The sequence below is a fragment of the Oncorhynchus mykiss genome, chromosome 10 (assembly GCF_013265735.2).
Source record: "Oncorhynchus mykiss isolate Arlee chromosome 10, USDA_OmykA_1.1, whole genome shotgun sequence".
Taxonomy (NCBI): domain Eukaryota; kingdom Metazoa; phylum Chordata; class Actinopteri; order Salmoniformes; family Salmonidae; genus Oncorhynchus; species Oncorhynchus mykiss.
In genome coordinates, this window is record NC_048574.1 from 61032108 (window position 1) to 61048412 (window position 16305).

General features: G+C 42.2%; 2 protein-coding genes across 6 annotated transcripts in view; one reads left to right on the forward strand and one right to left on the reverse strand.

Annotated features, from left to right (window-relative positions):
- Positions 1 to 11540, reverse strand: part of LOC110534421 (lecithin retinol acyltransferase-like) — a 66590-nt gene extending 55050 nt beyond the window's left edge. The window contains exons 1-3 of one of the 5 annotated variants that reach the window (XR_005034195.1): positions 10649 to 11540; positions 9451 to 9676; positions 21 to 158 (exon numbers count right to left, since the gene is read on the reverse strand). Coding sequence is in view for 1 of the 5 variants with exons in the window: in XM_036933543.1 (XP_036789438.1) it covers positions 9451 to 9643 (193 nt within the window). In the remaining 4 variants the exon portion in view is untranslated. Of the gene's footprint in view, positions 1 to 20; positions 159 to 9450; positions 9979 to 10648 lie in introns of those variants that run through there. The other 4 variants (XR_005034196.1, XR_005034197.1, XR_005034194.1 and 1 more) reach the window with 4 other exon arrangements.
- A 140-nt stretch (positions 11541 to 11680) lies between these two features.
- On the forward strand, positions 11681 to 14135 carry LOC118936723 (zinc finger protein RFP-like). The gene is made up of 2 exons (XM_036933540.1): positions 11681 to 11975; positions 12238 to 14135. Exon 2 carries the CDS (start codon positions 12240 to 12242, stop codon positions 13866 to 13868), a length of 1629 nt encoding a protein of 542 aa, XP_036789435.1. The 5' UTR covers positions 11681 to 11975; positions 12238 to 12239; the 3' UTR covers positions 13869 to 14135.
- The last annotated feature ends 2170 nt before the right edge of the window (positions 14136 to 16305 follow it).

A 16305-nucleotide genomic window follows, 5' to 3' on the forward strand; every position in this document is an offset into this window, starting at 1 on the left:
TTCCGTGAAGCGTGACTCACCCATGTAACCATTGGTGACAACATTCCCATCGTGTTTGGAGCTGTTTGCATTGATCTCCCAGTATCCGTCATCTCCTGGGTGGTCCTGGAGCTAAACCGTATTCCTGGTTTCACTGAGAACATGGAACTTCTGCTCACCTGTTAGACAAAGCAGATGTTCACTGTAACAAAACTACTTTATACGGTAATTTGGGGTATTATCAACAGTGAAATACTGTTTTACTGAAGCATACTGTAAATTATGGGCCATTGTGGGAAAATGTGGGCGGGGAAATAATTGGTCTATTTTGAGTGGTACTGTATCATTTGGAGTGCCAAAAATGGTATTGTTTCTGGCTTAACATATTTGAGGCTTTGTAAGAGGCTACATTGCACCTGTGAGTGAGAATGATGTACCAATTTAAGTCCTATATGTTATAGTGCCCCATCAATTTAAAATGAATAGGGGACAGATTGGAGTGGGGCAAGTCTTAAACCTGAAATGGTTGCACATTTTGCCATGTCCTGTGCTCTGTTTTCCCCTGTAGTCGCTGCCAGTTTGGAAGCTTCCAGAAGTGCAAGTGTTGTAAGACACCAACTATTCATTAATATGCAGTAATGTGTAAACACTTAGCAGCCAACCTGCTTGCACCAATCCCTTGTAATTACAGTAAACCATTTTTATCAAACATTATGATTACGCTAATATTCACTTTAACAGTATAATAAATATTACGGTATTGTACTGTCATTACACAGTGCTTGCTTTGATACTGTTGTCAAATTCAGCAACCCCTTTACAGTGTAAATTAACTCACCCACATGCATTAAAGGGGAAATATGCAGTTTCTACATCAATTGTTAGCCTTTTAAATTAATTATAAATACCCATTAATTCTTGAAGAATATAACTCATAAATCCAGTCCACTTTGATATCTTGATAATATGCAGCTCTTTAAAAGGCAAGTCCACAGATGAAACAACAAAACGATTTCCCTGCCTCTGTTTTGGTAAAAAGCTGAGGGATGGGCCTGGAGAAATGTAAACACTCTCAGATTAATAGACAGCTATGGTTACAAGGACTGACAATCAGTGATATAAAAATGATTGTTTTAACCACGATATGAGGCTATACAGTGCTTGTTCACATTTACAGTGCCTTGCGAAAGTATTCGGCCCCCTTGAACTTTGCGACCTTTTGCCACATTTCAGGCTTCAAACATAAAGATATAAAACTGTATTTTTTTGTGAAGAATCAACAACAAGTGGGACACAATCATGAAGTGGAACGACATTTATTGGATATTTCAACCTTTTTTAACAAATCAAAAACTGAAAAATTTGGCGTGCAAAATTATTCAGCCCCCTTAAGTTAATACTTTGTAGCGCCACCTTTTGCTGCGATTACAGCTGTAAGTCGCTTGGGGTATGTCTCTATCAGTTTTGCACATCGAGAGACTGAAATTTTTTCCCATTCCTACTTGCAAAACAGCTCGAGCTCAGTGAGGTTGGATGGAGAGCATTTGTGAACAGCAGTTTTCAGTTCTTTCCACAGATTCTCGATTGGATTCAGGTCTGGACTTTGACTTGGCCATTCTAACACCTGGATATGTTTATTTTTGAACCATTCCATTGTAGATTTTGCTTTATGTTTTGGATCATTGTCTTGTTGGAAGACAAATCTCCGTCCCAGTCTCAGGTCTTTTGCAGACTCCATCAGGTTTTCTTCCAGAATGGCTGACTGATTGTTGTCCTATGGACAGAGTCTCCCACCTCAGCTGTAGATCTCTGCAGTTCATCCAGAGTGATCATGGGCCTCTTGGCTGCATCTCTGATCAGTCTTCTCCTTGTATGAGCTGAAAGTTTAGAGGGACGGCCAGGTCTTGGTGCAGTGGTCTGATACTCCTTCCATTTCAATATTATCGCTTGCACAGTGCTCCTTGGGATGTTTAAAGCTTGGGAAATCTTTTTGTATCCAAATCCGGCTTTAAACTTCTTCACAACAGTATCTCAGACCTGCCTGGTGTGTTCCTTGTTCTTCATGATGCTCTCTGCGCTTTTAACGGACCTCAGACTATCACAGTGCAGGTGCATTTATACGGAGACTTGATTACACACAGGTGGATTGTATTTATCATCATTAGTCATTTAGGTCAACATTGGATCATTCAGAGATCCTCACTGAACTTCTGGAGAGAGTTTGCTGCACTGAAAGTAAAGGGGCTGAATAATTTTGCACGCCCAATTTTTCAGTTTTTGATATGTTAAAAAAGTTTGAAATATCCAATAAATGTCGTTCCACTTCATGATTGTGTCCCACTTGTTGTCGATTCTTCACAAAAAAAATACAGTTTTATATCTTTATGTTTGAAGCCTGAAATGTGGCAAAAGGTTGCAAAGTTCAAGGGGGCCGAATGCTTTCGCAAGGCAGGTACAATGTCTACAAACATTGGCGAAAAACAAGCTTATATTTTGGGTTCTCAAGGAGTGTGACAGTTGAACTGAACTCATAAGTTATTCAAGAATCAATGGATAGATATATATATATATATATATATATATATATACACATATACACACACACACACACACACTACTGGTCAAAAGTTTTAGAACACCTACTCATTCAAGGGTTTTTACTTTTTACCATGTTCTACATTGTAGAATAATGGTGAAGGCATCTATTAAACTAATAAATAACATACAGTTACATACAGACACAAACCCATGTTCAAGATTAAACTGATCCTCTCTTGCCCCACAGCTCTCACAAAGAAAAGAGGACATTGATTGTTTTCTTTAATTAGAATGCAAAAAAAGGTTTAACAATTCTGTTATTTAACAAAAACTCATGATGGGAATAGAGATACAATAATAGGGAATCACGTTTTCTATGGATACAGTTTTACAAACTCAGTAAGCAGTAATGACTCAACGTTGCCACAATGTAGGGATTGTCAGTTATGATCATGCATTGCCTCTGACATGACAACTTCAGTACTTGTAGGACCTGCCTTTCAAACATTAGAGTAATATCAAACATCCTCAGAGTAAGTGGCTCATTCATATTTGATCCACCGTAGTAACCTGATCCTGTTATCGGGCGTGGGACAACAGCTTGCACAAATTTAGAATAAAAAAAGAATGTCCATGCAAGAAGACTTTGAACAAGGTATGATGGAGTTATTTCAGACATGAAAAGTGCCTGTTAATTATCTGTTATGCTGGTCAGTTTTGCCAAAGCACAGCCCCCACACAACTAGAGGGATATCTTCAACCGCCAACTTACCATCCTGAGACAAGGCCGAGAATAGCCCACAAAGATCTCCGCCACGGCACAAACCAAGGGGGGGGGGGGGGGGGGGGGGGGGGCGCCAACCCAGACAGGAAGACCACGTCAGTGACTAAACCCACTCAAGTGACGCACCCCTCCTAGGGACGGCATGGAAGAGCACCAGTAAGCCAGTGACTCAGCCCCTGTATTAGGGTTAGAGGCAGAGAATCCCAGTGGAAAGAGGGGAAACGGCCAGGCAGAGACAGCAAGTTGCTCCAGAGCCTTTCCGTTCACCTTCACACTCCTGGGCCAGACTACACTCAATCATAGGACCTACTGAAGAGATGAGTCTCCAGTAAAGACTTAAAGGTCGAGACCGACTCTGCGTCTCTCACATGGATAGGCAGACCATTCCATAAAAATGGAGCTCTATAGGAGAAAGCCCTGCCTCCAGTTGTTTGCTTAGAAATTCTAAGGACAATTAGGAGGCCTGCGTCTTGTGACCGTAGTGTGCGTGTAGGTATGTACGGCAGGACCAAATTGGAAAGCTGGGTAGGAGCAAGTCCATGTAATGCTGTGAAGGTTAGCAGCAGAATCTTGAAATCAGCACTTGCCTTAACAGTAAGCCAGTGTAGGGAGGCTAGCATGATCAAATTTTTTGGTTCTAGTCAGGATTCTAACAGCCGTATTTAGCACTAACTGAAGTTTATTTAGTGCTTTATCCGGGTAGCTGGAAAGTAGAGCATTACAGTAGTCCAACCTAGAAGTAACAAAAGCATGGATTCATTTTTCTGCATCATTTTTGGACATAAAGTTTCAGATTATTGCAATGTTTCGTAGATGGGGAAAAAAGCTGTCCTTGAAACAGTCTTGATATGTTCTTCAAAAGAGAGATGAGGGTCCAGAGTAACGCAGAGGTCCTTCAGTTTTATTTGAGACAACTGTACAGCCATTAAGATTAATTGTCAGATTCAACAGAAGATCTCTTTGTTTCTTGGGACCTAGAACAAGCATCTGTTTTGTCCGAGTTTAAAAGTAAAAAGTTTGCAGCCATCCACTTCCTTATGCCTGAAACACAGGCTTCTAACGAGAGCAATTTTGGGGCTTCACTATGTTTCATTGAAATGTATAGCTGTTTGTCATCCGCATATCAGTGAAAGTTAACATTATGTTTTCGAATGACAACCCCAAGAGGTAAAATATATAGTGAAAACAATAGTGGTCCTAAAACGGAACCTTGAGGAACACCGAAATTTACAGTTGATTTGTCAGAGGACAAACCATTCACAGAGACAAACTGATATCTTTCCCGACAGATAAGACCTAAACCAGGCCAGAACTTGTCTGTGTAGACCAATTTGGGTTTCCAATCTCTCCAAATGAATGTGGTGATCGATGGTATCAATAGCAGCACTAAGGTCGAGCAGCATGAGGACAGATGCAGAGCCTCGGTCTGACACCATTAAAAGGTAATTTACCATCTTCACAAGTGCAGTCTCAGTGCTAGGATGGGGTCTAAAACCAGAATGAAGCATTTCGTATACATTGTTTGTCTTCAGGAAGGCAGTGAGTTGCTGCGCAACATATTTTTCTAAAATGTTTGAGAGGAATGGAAGATTCCATATAGGCCGATAGTTTATTATATTTTATGGGTCAAGGTTTGGCTTTTTCAAGAGAGGCTTTATTACTGACACTTTTAGTGAGTTTGGTACACATCGGTGGATAGAGAGCCGTTTGTTATGTTCAACATAGGAGGGCCAAGCACAGGAAGCAGCTCTTTCAGTAGTTTAGTTGGAATATGGTCCAGTATGCAGCTTGAAGGTTTAGAGGCCATGATTATTTTCATCATTGTGTCTAGAGATATAGTACTAAAACACTTGAGTGTCTCCCTTTATCCTAGGTCCTGGTAGAGTTGTGCAGACTCAGGACAACGGAGCTTTGGAGGAATACACAGATTTAAAGAGGAGTCCGTAATTTGCTTTCTAATGATCATGATCTTTTCCTCAAAGAAGTTCATGAATTTATTACTGCTGAAGTGAAAGCCATCCTCTCTTAGGGAATGCTGCTTTTTAGTTAGCTTTGCGACAGTAACAAAAATACATTTTGGATTGTTCTTATTTTCCTCAATTAAGTTGGAAAAATAGAATGATCGAGCAGCAGTGATGCTGCACGGTACTGTCTTTCCAAGCTAGTCGGAAGACTTCCAGTTTGGTGTGGCGCCAATTCCGTTCCAATTTTCTGAAGCTTGCTTCAGAGCTCTGGTATTCTGTATACCAGGGAGCTAGTTTCTTATGACAAATATTTTTCGTTTTTAGATGAAACTGCATCTAGGGTATTGCGCACGGTTAAATTGAGTTCCTCAGTTAGGTGGTCAACTGTTTTTTGTCCTCTGACGTCCTTGGGTAGGCAGAGGGAGACTGGAAGGGCATCAAGGAATCTTTGGGTTGTCTGAGAATTTATAGTAGAGGTCGACCGATTATGATTTTTCAACACCTATACCGATACAGATTATTGGAGGACCAAAAAAGGCTGATACCGATTAAATCTGACAATTTTTTAAAAATGTATTTGTAATAAATGACAATTACAACAATACTGAATGAACACCTATTTTAATTTAATATAATACATCAATTAAATCAATTTAGCCTCAAATAAATAATGAAACATGTTCAATTTGGTTTAAATAATGCAAAAACAAAGCATTGGAGAAGAAAGTAAAAGTGCAATATGTGCCATGTAAGAAAGCTAACGTTTAAGTTCCTTGCTCAGAACATGAGAACATATGAAAGCTGGTGGTTCTTTTTAACATGAGTCTTCAATATTCCCAGGTAAGAAGTTTTAGGTTGTAGTTATTATAGGACTATTTTCCTCTTTACCATTTGTATTTAATTAACCTTTGACTAATTGATGTTCTTATAGGCACTTTAGTATTGCCAGTGTAACAGTATAGCTTCCGTCCCTCTCCTCGCTCCTCCCTGGGCTCGAACCAGGAACACAACGACAACAGCCACCCTCGAAGCAGCGTTACCCATGCAGAGCAAGGGGAACAACCACTCCAAGTCTCAGAGTGAGTGATATTTGAAACACTATTAGCGCGCACCCCGCTAACTAGCTAGCCATTTCACATCGGTTACACCAGCCTCATCTCGGGAGTTGATAGACTTGAAGTCATAAACAGTGCAATGCTTGACGCACAACGAAGAGCTGCTGGCAAAACGCACGAAAGTGCTGTTTGAATGAATGCTTATGAGCCTGCTGCTGCCTACCACCGCTCAGTCAGATGCTTGTATGCTCAGTCAGATTATATGCAATGCAGGACACGCTAGATAAACTAGTAATATCATCAACCATGTGTAGTTAACTAGGCAGTCAGTCTCCTTGTGGAGTGCAACGAAAGGTGGTTATAGCGTTGGACTAGTTAACTGTAAGGTTGCAAGATTGGATCCCCCGAGCTGACAAGGTGAAAATCTGTCGTTCTGCCCCTGAACGAGGCAGTTAACCCACAGTTCCTAGGCCTTCATTGAAAATAAGAATGTGTTCTTAACTGACTTGCCTAGTTAAATAAATAAAAATAATCGGCCAAATCGGTGTCCAAAAATACCGATTTACGATTGTTATGAAAACTTGATTTCGGCCCTAATTAAATCGGCCACTTCCGATTAATCGGTCGACCTCTAACTTATAGCACGACTTTTGATACTCCTTGGTTGGGATCTGAGCAGATTATTTGCTGCGATTGCAAACGTAATAAAATGGTGGTCCGATAGTCCAGGATTATGAGGAAAAAAATTAAGATCCACAACATTTATTCCATGGGACAAAACTAGGTCCAGAATATGACTGTGGCAGTGAGTGGGTCCAGAGACATGTTGGACAAAACCCACTGAGTCGATGATGGCTCCGAAAGCCTTTTTGGAGTGGGTCTGTGGACTTTTCCATGTGAATATTAAAGTCACCAAAAATTTGAATATTATCTGCTATGACTACAATGTCCGATAGGAATTCAGGGAACTCAGTGAGGAACGCTGTATATGGCCCAGGAGGCCTGTAAACAGTAGCTATAAAAAGTGATTGAGTAGGCTGCATAGATTTCATGACTAGAAGCTCAAAAGACGAAAACTTAGTTGTTGTTTTTTGTAAATTGAAATTTGCTATCGTAAATAATAGCAACACCTCCGCCTTTGCGGGATGCACGGGGATATGGTCACTAGTGTAACCAGGAGGTGAGGCCTCATTTAACACAGTAAATTCATCAGGTTTAAGCCATGTTTCAGTCAGGCCAATCACATCAAGATCATGATCAGTGATTAGTTCATTGACTATAACTGTCTTTGAAGTGAGGGATCTAACATTAAGTAGCCCTATTTTGAGATATGAGATATCACAATCTCTTTCAATAATGGCTGGAATGGAGGTCTTTATTCTAGTGAGATTGCTAAAGCGAACACCGCCATGCTTAGTTTTGCCCAACCTAGGTCGAGGCACAGACACGGTCTCAATGGGGATAGCTGAGCTGACTACACTGACTGTGCTAGTGGCAGACTCCACTAAGCTGGCAGGCTGGCTAACAACCTGCTGCCTGGCCTGCACCCTATTTCATTGTGGAGCTAGAGGAGTTAGAGCCCTGTCTATGGTCGTAGATAAGATGAGAGCACCCCTCCAGCTAGGATGGAGTCTGTCACTCCTCAACAGGCCAGGCTTGGTCCTGTTCGTGGGTGAGTCCCAGAAAGAGGGCCAACTATCTACAAATTCTATATTTTGGGAGGGGCAGTAAAACAGTTTTCAACCAGCGATTGAGTTGTGAGACTCTGCTGTAGAGCTCATCACTCCCCCTAACTGGGAGGAGGCCAGAGACAATTACTCAACGTATCTTTCTAGCTGATTTACACGCTGAAGCTATGTTGCGCTTGGTGACCTCTGACTGTTTCATCCTAACATCGTTGGTGCCGACACGGATAACAATTTCTCTATACTCGCTAGTTTTAGCTTTAGCCAGCACCATCTTCAGATTAGCCTTAACGTCGGTAGCCCTGCCCCTTGGTAAACAGTGTATGATCGCTGGATGATACATTTTAAGTCTAATACTGCGGGTAATGGCCAATGACTAGGGTTTTCAATTTGTCAGAGCTAATGGTGGGAAGCTTCAGCTTCTCAGACCCCGTAAAGGGATAAGTAGAGATCAGGGAAGGCTCGGCCTCTGACTCCGACTCGCTGCTTAATGGGGAGAACCAGTTGAAAGTTTGTCGGCTAAATGAGAAACACCGGTTGAGTATTCCTACAGCATTTCCCTCCAGAAGCCATGAGAAAGTTGTCCGGCTGCGGGGACCATGCGAGGGGATTTATACAAAGGTTACAATCTGTACTTACTGGTGGCACAGACGCTGTTTCATCCTTTCCTACACTGAAATTACCCTTGCCTAATGATTGCGTCTGAAGCTGGGCTTGCAGCACAGCTATCCTCGCCTTAAGGCGATCGTTCTCCTCTATATTATGAGTACAACGACTGCAATAGCCCTTATGCACATTCCATGATTGAACGTTTTAAATACACTTCCTATCGGTTTGGCAATTTCCGGTCAGTCTAGTCGAACCAGGGACCCTCTGCACACGTCAACAACTGACACCCACGAAGCATCGTTACCCATCGCTCCACAAAAGCCACGGACCTTGCAGAGCAAGGGGAACAACTACTTCAGGTCTCAGAGCGAGTGACGTCACCGATTGAAACGCTATTAGCGCGCACCTCCGCTAACTAGCTAGCCATTTCACATCGGTTACACTCACCCCCCTTTTGACCTCCTCCTTTTCCGCAACAACCAGTGATCCGGGTCACGGAACCAATGTAACAGTATAGCTTTCGTCCGTCCCCTCGCCCCTACCCGGGCTCGAACTAGGGACCCTCTGCACACATCAACAGTCACCCTCGAAGCATCGTTACCCATGGGTGTCAGTTGTTGATGTGTGAGTAAGGAAATAATTCCAGACTGCTTGAAAATCTCCTTGTCACTCACAGATCCAGCACACAAGGATGACACAAAAGCGACAGCTCCATGTGGTGACATTCCCAACATGCCCTTAAAGGTACAGAGTGTCTTGTAGGAAGAAAACACTTCACTCTGCAGTAGCAGTGAAGATGGTGTCTGGCAGCGGAGTTCAGTGCAGTCGATCACTACCTGGGTGTCTGGATAGTCCTTGAACTGGTAGGTGGGCTTTGATGGTTTCCTTGGGGATCCATATCCGTGCTGATCCAAGCAGACAGTAGAGGAAGTTGGCCCAAGAGATGATAATCCGGCTCACTGTCAATTGGTGGATGCTGAACCGGTGGGCTAAATCCTTCTGCTTCAGACCCAGCGACAGATGAGTCATAAACAAGAAGAACTCATCGATTGATGGCAGTGTCTGAACGTAAAGAAACCCATTTTAGTACAATAGTCCTTATATTCGGTCCATAACAAAAAGTAAATGATGTTTAACAATTACAGTAAGATCAAATAATATACTTTTAAGTATTTAATGAAGTTGTCCCTTACCGGTTTTCTTCGAATAACACTTGTTTCAGATGGATTGGTGCTTGTTCCAGTATTCTACCATTCCAGTGTTTTACTTGCTCTATTGTATTTACCTTGCCACCATGGCCTTTTTTGCCTTTACCTCCCTTCTCACCTCATTTCTCACCTCATTTGCTCACATTGTATATAGACTTGTTTATACTGTTTTATTGACTGTATGTTTGTTTTACTCCATGTGTAACTCTGTGTCGTTGTATCTGTCGAACTGCTTTGCTTTATCTTGGCCAGGTCGCAATTGTAAATGAGAACTTGTTCTCAACTTGCCTACCTGGTTAAATAAAGGTAAAATAAATAAATAAAAAATTGTGACTCTTATAAACTTGGTCTCTGCTGCCCGCTCAATCAAGTGCCAGAAGGCCATCAGGTGGGTATAGCTTGCAAATCTAAAGATGGACCCAGAGTATTTGAATACCAAAAAAGCTCATTACTGTTATTGCCCATCTTCTCTAAGCCCTAGCACTATACATGACCTAGCTGCTATTGTAGCCTGTTTTCTTGTTACTGCAATTCGTACTGTAATTCACATCAGCTATCATCACAGCAGTGAATTTGTTTTAAATGTTCTGTTATTTAACCTGGAAAGTGTACTAAGAACCAAATCTTATTTGAAGCAACGACCTGGGAGAATTTTTGGGGGTTAACTGAAAAATAATGTAAAGACAATACTTAGGCTAAGATATGCTAGCCCAGTATCAAATAACAATGAACATGTACTTAAAGGTAAGATGGACTTTAGGATAATAATACTAATAATTAATAGTAAATAATAATAATGCTGGATAATAATAAATTATTACTGTACCTTGTGTAAAAACGTATATCATCGTCAGATCCAGCAAATCGTTGTAGACCAAAGCCGCGTTGGGTGGTCAGTTTCTCCAGCTTGGCTCGAAGCTCCTCAATTTCTCTTACGTGCTCATGGATTGCCATTAGGGCCAGGGCCATGTCCAGGGCTGCGGGTTCAGGGACTGCACAGTAATTATGGGTCTGGATCGGATCAGAGACGGCACAGTCCATAGGCAGCGCACCTGGTTCTTCATCCCCCTCCGTCGGAGCAGGAGGTTTCAGTCTTCTTTCCCAAACATCAGGTCTCTTTTTAATGTGCCAGTTCAACGCAAAGACAGTAGGAACAACACCTCTTTTTAGGTATTGTCGCCCCCCAATTTTCCCTCAACAAAGTCACTTTCGACTAAATGTGTACTACACACCTTTGTGTGTTTGGTGACAGTAACGTTGTCACGACGTACTGCCACCAACCACCTTTTTCTGAGCTCTACATCGACCGGGAAACGATGGAAGCTCACAATACCATTACATTTGGAATAAACTGAACACAGAGGCACTGAACAATGTTCATTAGCACCTCCTTCTCGGGGCTGTAATTTAAACGTAGTCATTGCTAACTATTTCAGTCAGAGATGCATCGACGATAGCTAGTAAGCTAATGCTAAAAACAATAGCAGAACTCGCTCCGGAAGTCATCAACTCGAACGGAAGTAAATTAGAACGTTGGAGGCGGTATAATGCATAGAGCCTATTAGAAGGCATCATGTTAATGTTACTACTTAGCTTCGGCTGTTGGAAGTCCTGACGAACCATATCCAGATAAAACGTCCGGAGTAAAAACAGTTGAGTGAGGGAAAAATAAAAATATAAACGGTAATTCAAAAGTAAAAACCGTAAAGTTGTCAGGTAGCAAAGTAAGGTTGGCAACAAAACGCACAGCAGCACATAAACAAGTCTGCAAGTTGTGACCGGAAATGACGCTCAGGGATTCGACAAGACTCAACTAGTCTATTGTAGAATTCTATTGTAGTTGTTGATTTTAGAATACCTTCAATGCATCTGCAGTAATTCCTTGTCTAGCATTTCTGATTCACACTTTTGTATCAAGAATGTTTCATGCATGAAGAGAGATCAGCCATGTGAAGGGTTAATTCTGTTCCAGAGCACAGAGCAGCACTGGGTGGGGAGGAGCATGCAACGTCACTTTACTGAAGTGAAACTGAAGTGTGTAGACGTACTGTACGTTGCCCACACATGCAAACGGTCTCACACTCTTGTGGAAAATCTAAGACAGTGCCGATAAATCGGGGGAAGTGCCCACCCTCTTTCACACAGAGAAACAGGTGAGCACAGATTTACAAGGGCAGGTGAAGATGCATTCTAGTGTGTGAATTATTGTATTCTAATGAATTCCTTTATTCTCCCGTTTTTGGCTACAGTACCTATGTTTAACTTTATTTTGTACATTTACTGATTTATACTGTATGTTGTATTTACTTTAATCAACATTGGTTAGTGTCTCTAAACGCCATGTTGACAGTGGCACTAAAACTATCGAGAGCTGACTCTTTCCAGGAAATAATTTATAGTTCCACCTCTCTCTAGATATGGCTTCCTCCAGCAGTCTCCTGTCTGAAGAGCAGTTCCTGTGTTCTATATGTCTGGATGTGTTCACTGAGCCAGTCACCACTTCATGTGGACACAACTTTTGCATGGCCTGTATCAGAATGTACTGGAATAGCAAGGACCTGTACCAATGTCCACTGTGTCAGGAGAAATTCTCCAGACGGCCTACACTTCGTGTCAACACAACTTTCAGAGAGGTTGTAGAGAATTTTAAAAAGAGGAGAGAAAAAGGTAGACATGGGCCCCCTCCTGAACCTGGAAAAGTTGCCTGTGACGTCTGCACTGGGATGAAGCGCAAGGCCCTGAAGTCCTGCCTGGTGTGTCTGACCTCTTACTGTGAGACTCACCTGGAGCCTCATCAGATAGCCTCACCCTTAAAGAGACACAAACTGATCAACCCTGTGGAGAATCTGGAAGACAGGATGTGTAAGAAGCATGACAGACTCCTGGAGTTGTTCTGTAGGACTGACCAGACATGTGTGTGTCAGTTCTGCACTGAGGCAGACCACAAGACTCATGACACTGTCTCTATAGAGGAAGAGTGTGGAGAGAGGAAGGCTCAGCTGGGGAAAACTGAGGCGGAAGTGCAGCTGATTATCCAGGACCGACAGAAGAATGTTAAACAGATCAAACTCTCAGTAGATCTCAGCAAGAAGGATGCAAAGAGAGAGATAGAAAACACTGTACAAGTCTTTACTGCTCTGGTGCGCTCCATTGAGAAAAGCCAAGCTGAGCTTGTTGAGGTGATTGAGGAGAGGCAGAAAGCAGTAGAGAGGCAGGCTGAAGGGTTCATTAAAGATCTGGAGCAGGAAATCACTGAGCTGAAGAGGAGAAGCACTGATCTGAGGCAGCTCTCACAGACTGAGGACCACCTCCAACTTCTCCAGAACTACCCATCAGCAGTGTACAAACCTCCACCCACCAAGAACATGTCTGAGATCAGTGTTCACAGTGATCTCTGTGTGGGGACTGTGAGGAGAGCAGTGTCTCAGCTGGAGGAGATACTGAATAAAGAGATGGAGAAGCTGCCTGAAGTCAAACTGAAGAGGATTCAGCAGTATGCAGTGGATGTGACTCTGGACCCTGATACAGCACATCACAAACTCATCCTGTCTGAGGATGGGAAACAAGTGAGAACTGGAGACGCACCACATCGTCCTGACAATCCAAAAAGGTTTGACGGTCATCGATTTGTCCTTGGAAAGGTTGGCTTCTCAACAGGGAGATTTTACTATGAGGTGATTGTTAAGGGGAAGGCTAGATGGAATTTAGGAGTGGTCAGAGAGTCCATAGACAGGAAGGGGATTATTATACTGAGACCTGAGGATGGACTCTGGACTGTGTCCCGAAGGGACGTAAATGTGTACGTTAGCTGGATCTTCCCCCCTGTCCTCCTCTCCCTGAGAAAGAAGCCCCAGAAGGTGGGGGTGTTTGTGGACTATGAGGAGGGTCTGGTCTCCTTTTATGATGTGGAGGCCAGGTCTCATATCTCATCTTACACTGGCTGCACCTTTACAGAGAAACTCTTTCCATACTTCGGCCCCTCTGATAATGATGATGGTCAAAACTCAGCCCCTCTCATCATCTCTCCTGTCAATCACACACACTGATTAAACAACGGAAAGGGAATGGATCATTCATTAATTGCCTTAATAAATCATTAAATATATCAATTTAGAAATTGTTATATTTAGTCAGTTGACATGACACATGATTATATTTTCCATGGATGTCCTCTGAAATCTCATCATCAAGTGAAAAGTGAAACCTCTTTACTCTGTTATTACTGGGAGAGGGGTGGTCCGAAATAGGGGAGGGTTGTCAAACCTTTTTTTATTGCTTTGGGGATGGTTGTGTGTTTTCTTTTGGGGGGGGGGGGGGGGGGGGGGGTAGTGCAATTTTTCCTCGTTTACATTCACCATTCTGCTCGTATTCTCCCTATATACAATGACTTACTTTTGATATTACCCTAATACAGTTTTGAAACGTTTGGGAAAGTTGGTATAGTTTGTCTATTTTTAAGCTATAGCTACTGCAGGCCTTTGATATGATGGAAGTGCGCCTGGGCTTTTCAATTGATTTCGACAGTTGAATTTGAGGTGAGGAAGACTTTCATGCCAACCAGAGTTACCCCTATAATCTAACAATATAATGCTCATCTTTATACAAAATATTTGGATCGAAAATCTACGTATTACCCTCCTTTGGTACATCTATTTCTGTATAACAGACGCGGTAGCCATCTGACATAAAGAGATGCCCTAATACCAGCAGCCCCAAACTTCTAAAGAATAAGCTACCAGCCAAACAAGCTGGTAAGAATTGCACTTAAACTCCCCCCTCATATTTGTCTGGATGTTGAAAATGTTTTGTCTATCTTTGTAATATGTCTATATCTATGTCATTATATATGTACATGTAGTTATGGAAATAAGTCCCTGACTTTATTGTTCAATCCCGCTCACTTTAAAAAATCTTTGTTTATGTTGTTGTTCATATTACAACAATTATGATAATTGTGTTGTTTGGTGTATAACATGATAATTCATATGCCTTGCCAGCGTGATATATACAGTGGGGCAAAAAAGTATTTAGTCAGCCACATATTGCGCAAGTTCTCCCTCTTAAAAAGATGAGAGAGGCCTGTAATTTTCATCATAGGTACACTTAAACTATGACAGACAAAATGAGGAAAAAAAATCCAGAAAATCACATCGTAGGATTTTTTATGAATTTATTTGCAAATTATGGTGGGAAAAAAGTATTTGGTCAATAACAAAAGTTTATCTCAATACTTTGTTATATACCCTTTGTTGGCAATGACAGAGGTCAAACGTTTTCTGTAAATCTTTTTCACAAACTGTTGCTGGGATTTTGGCCCATTCCTCCATGCAGATCTCCTCTAGAGCAGTGATGTTTTGGGGCTGTTGCTGGGCAACACGGACTTTCAACTCCCTCCAAAGATTTTCTATGGGGTTGAGATCTGGAGACTGGCTAGGCCACTCCAGGACCTTGAAATGCTTCTTACGAAGCCACTCCTTTGTTGCCCGGGCGGTGTGTTTGGGATCATTGTCATGCTGAAAGACCCAGCCTTGTTTCATCTTCAATGCCCTTGCTGATGGAAGGAGGTTTTCACTCAAGATCTCACAATACATGGCCCCATTCATTCTTTCCTTTACACGGATCAGTCGTCCTGGTCCCTTTGCAGAAAAACAGCCCCAAAGCATGATGTTTCCACCCCCATGCTTCACAATAGGTATGGTGTTCTTTGGATGCAACTCAGCATTCTTTATCCTCCAAACACGACAAGTTGAGTTTTTACCAAAAAGTTATATTTTGGTTTCATCTAACCATATGACATTCTCCCAATCTTCTTCTGGATCATCCAAATGCTCTCTAGCAAACTTCAGACGGACACGTCTGGCACTGCAGGATTTGAGTCCCTGGCGGCGTAGTGTGTTACTGATGGTAGGCTTTGTTACTTTGGTCCCAGCTCTCTGCAGGTCATTCACTAGGTCCCCCCGTGTGGTTCTGGGATTTTTGCTCACCGTTCTTGTGATCATTTTGACCCCACGGGGTGAGATCTTGCGTGGAGCCCCAGATCGAGGGAGATTATCAGTGGTCTTGTATGTCTTCCATTTCCTAATAATTGCTCCCACAGTTGATTTCTTCAAACCAAGCTGCTTACCTATTGCAGATTCAGTCTTCCCAGCCTGGTGCAGGTCTACAATTTTGTTTCTGGTGTCCTTTGACAGCTCTTTGGTCTTGGCCATAGTGGAGTTTGGAGTGTGACTGTTTGAGGTTGTGGACATGTGTCTTTTATACTGATAACAAGTTCAAACAGGTGCCATTAATACAGCTAATGAGTGGAGGACAGAGGAGCCTCTTAAAGAAGAAGTTACAGGTCTGTGAGAGCCAGAAATCTTGCTTGTTTGTAGGTGACCAAATACTTATTTTCCACCATAATTTGCAAATAAATTCATAAAAAATCCTACAATGTGATTTTCTGGATTTTTTTCTTCTCATTTTGTCTGTCTTAGTTGAAGT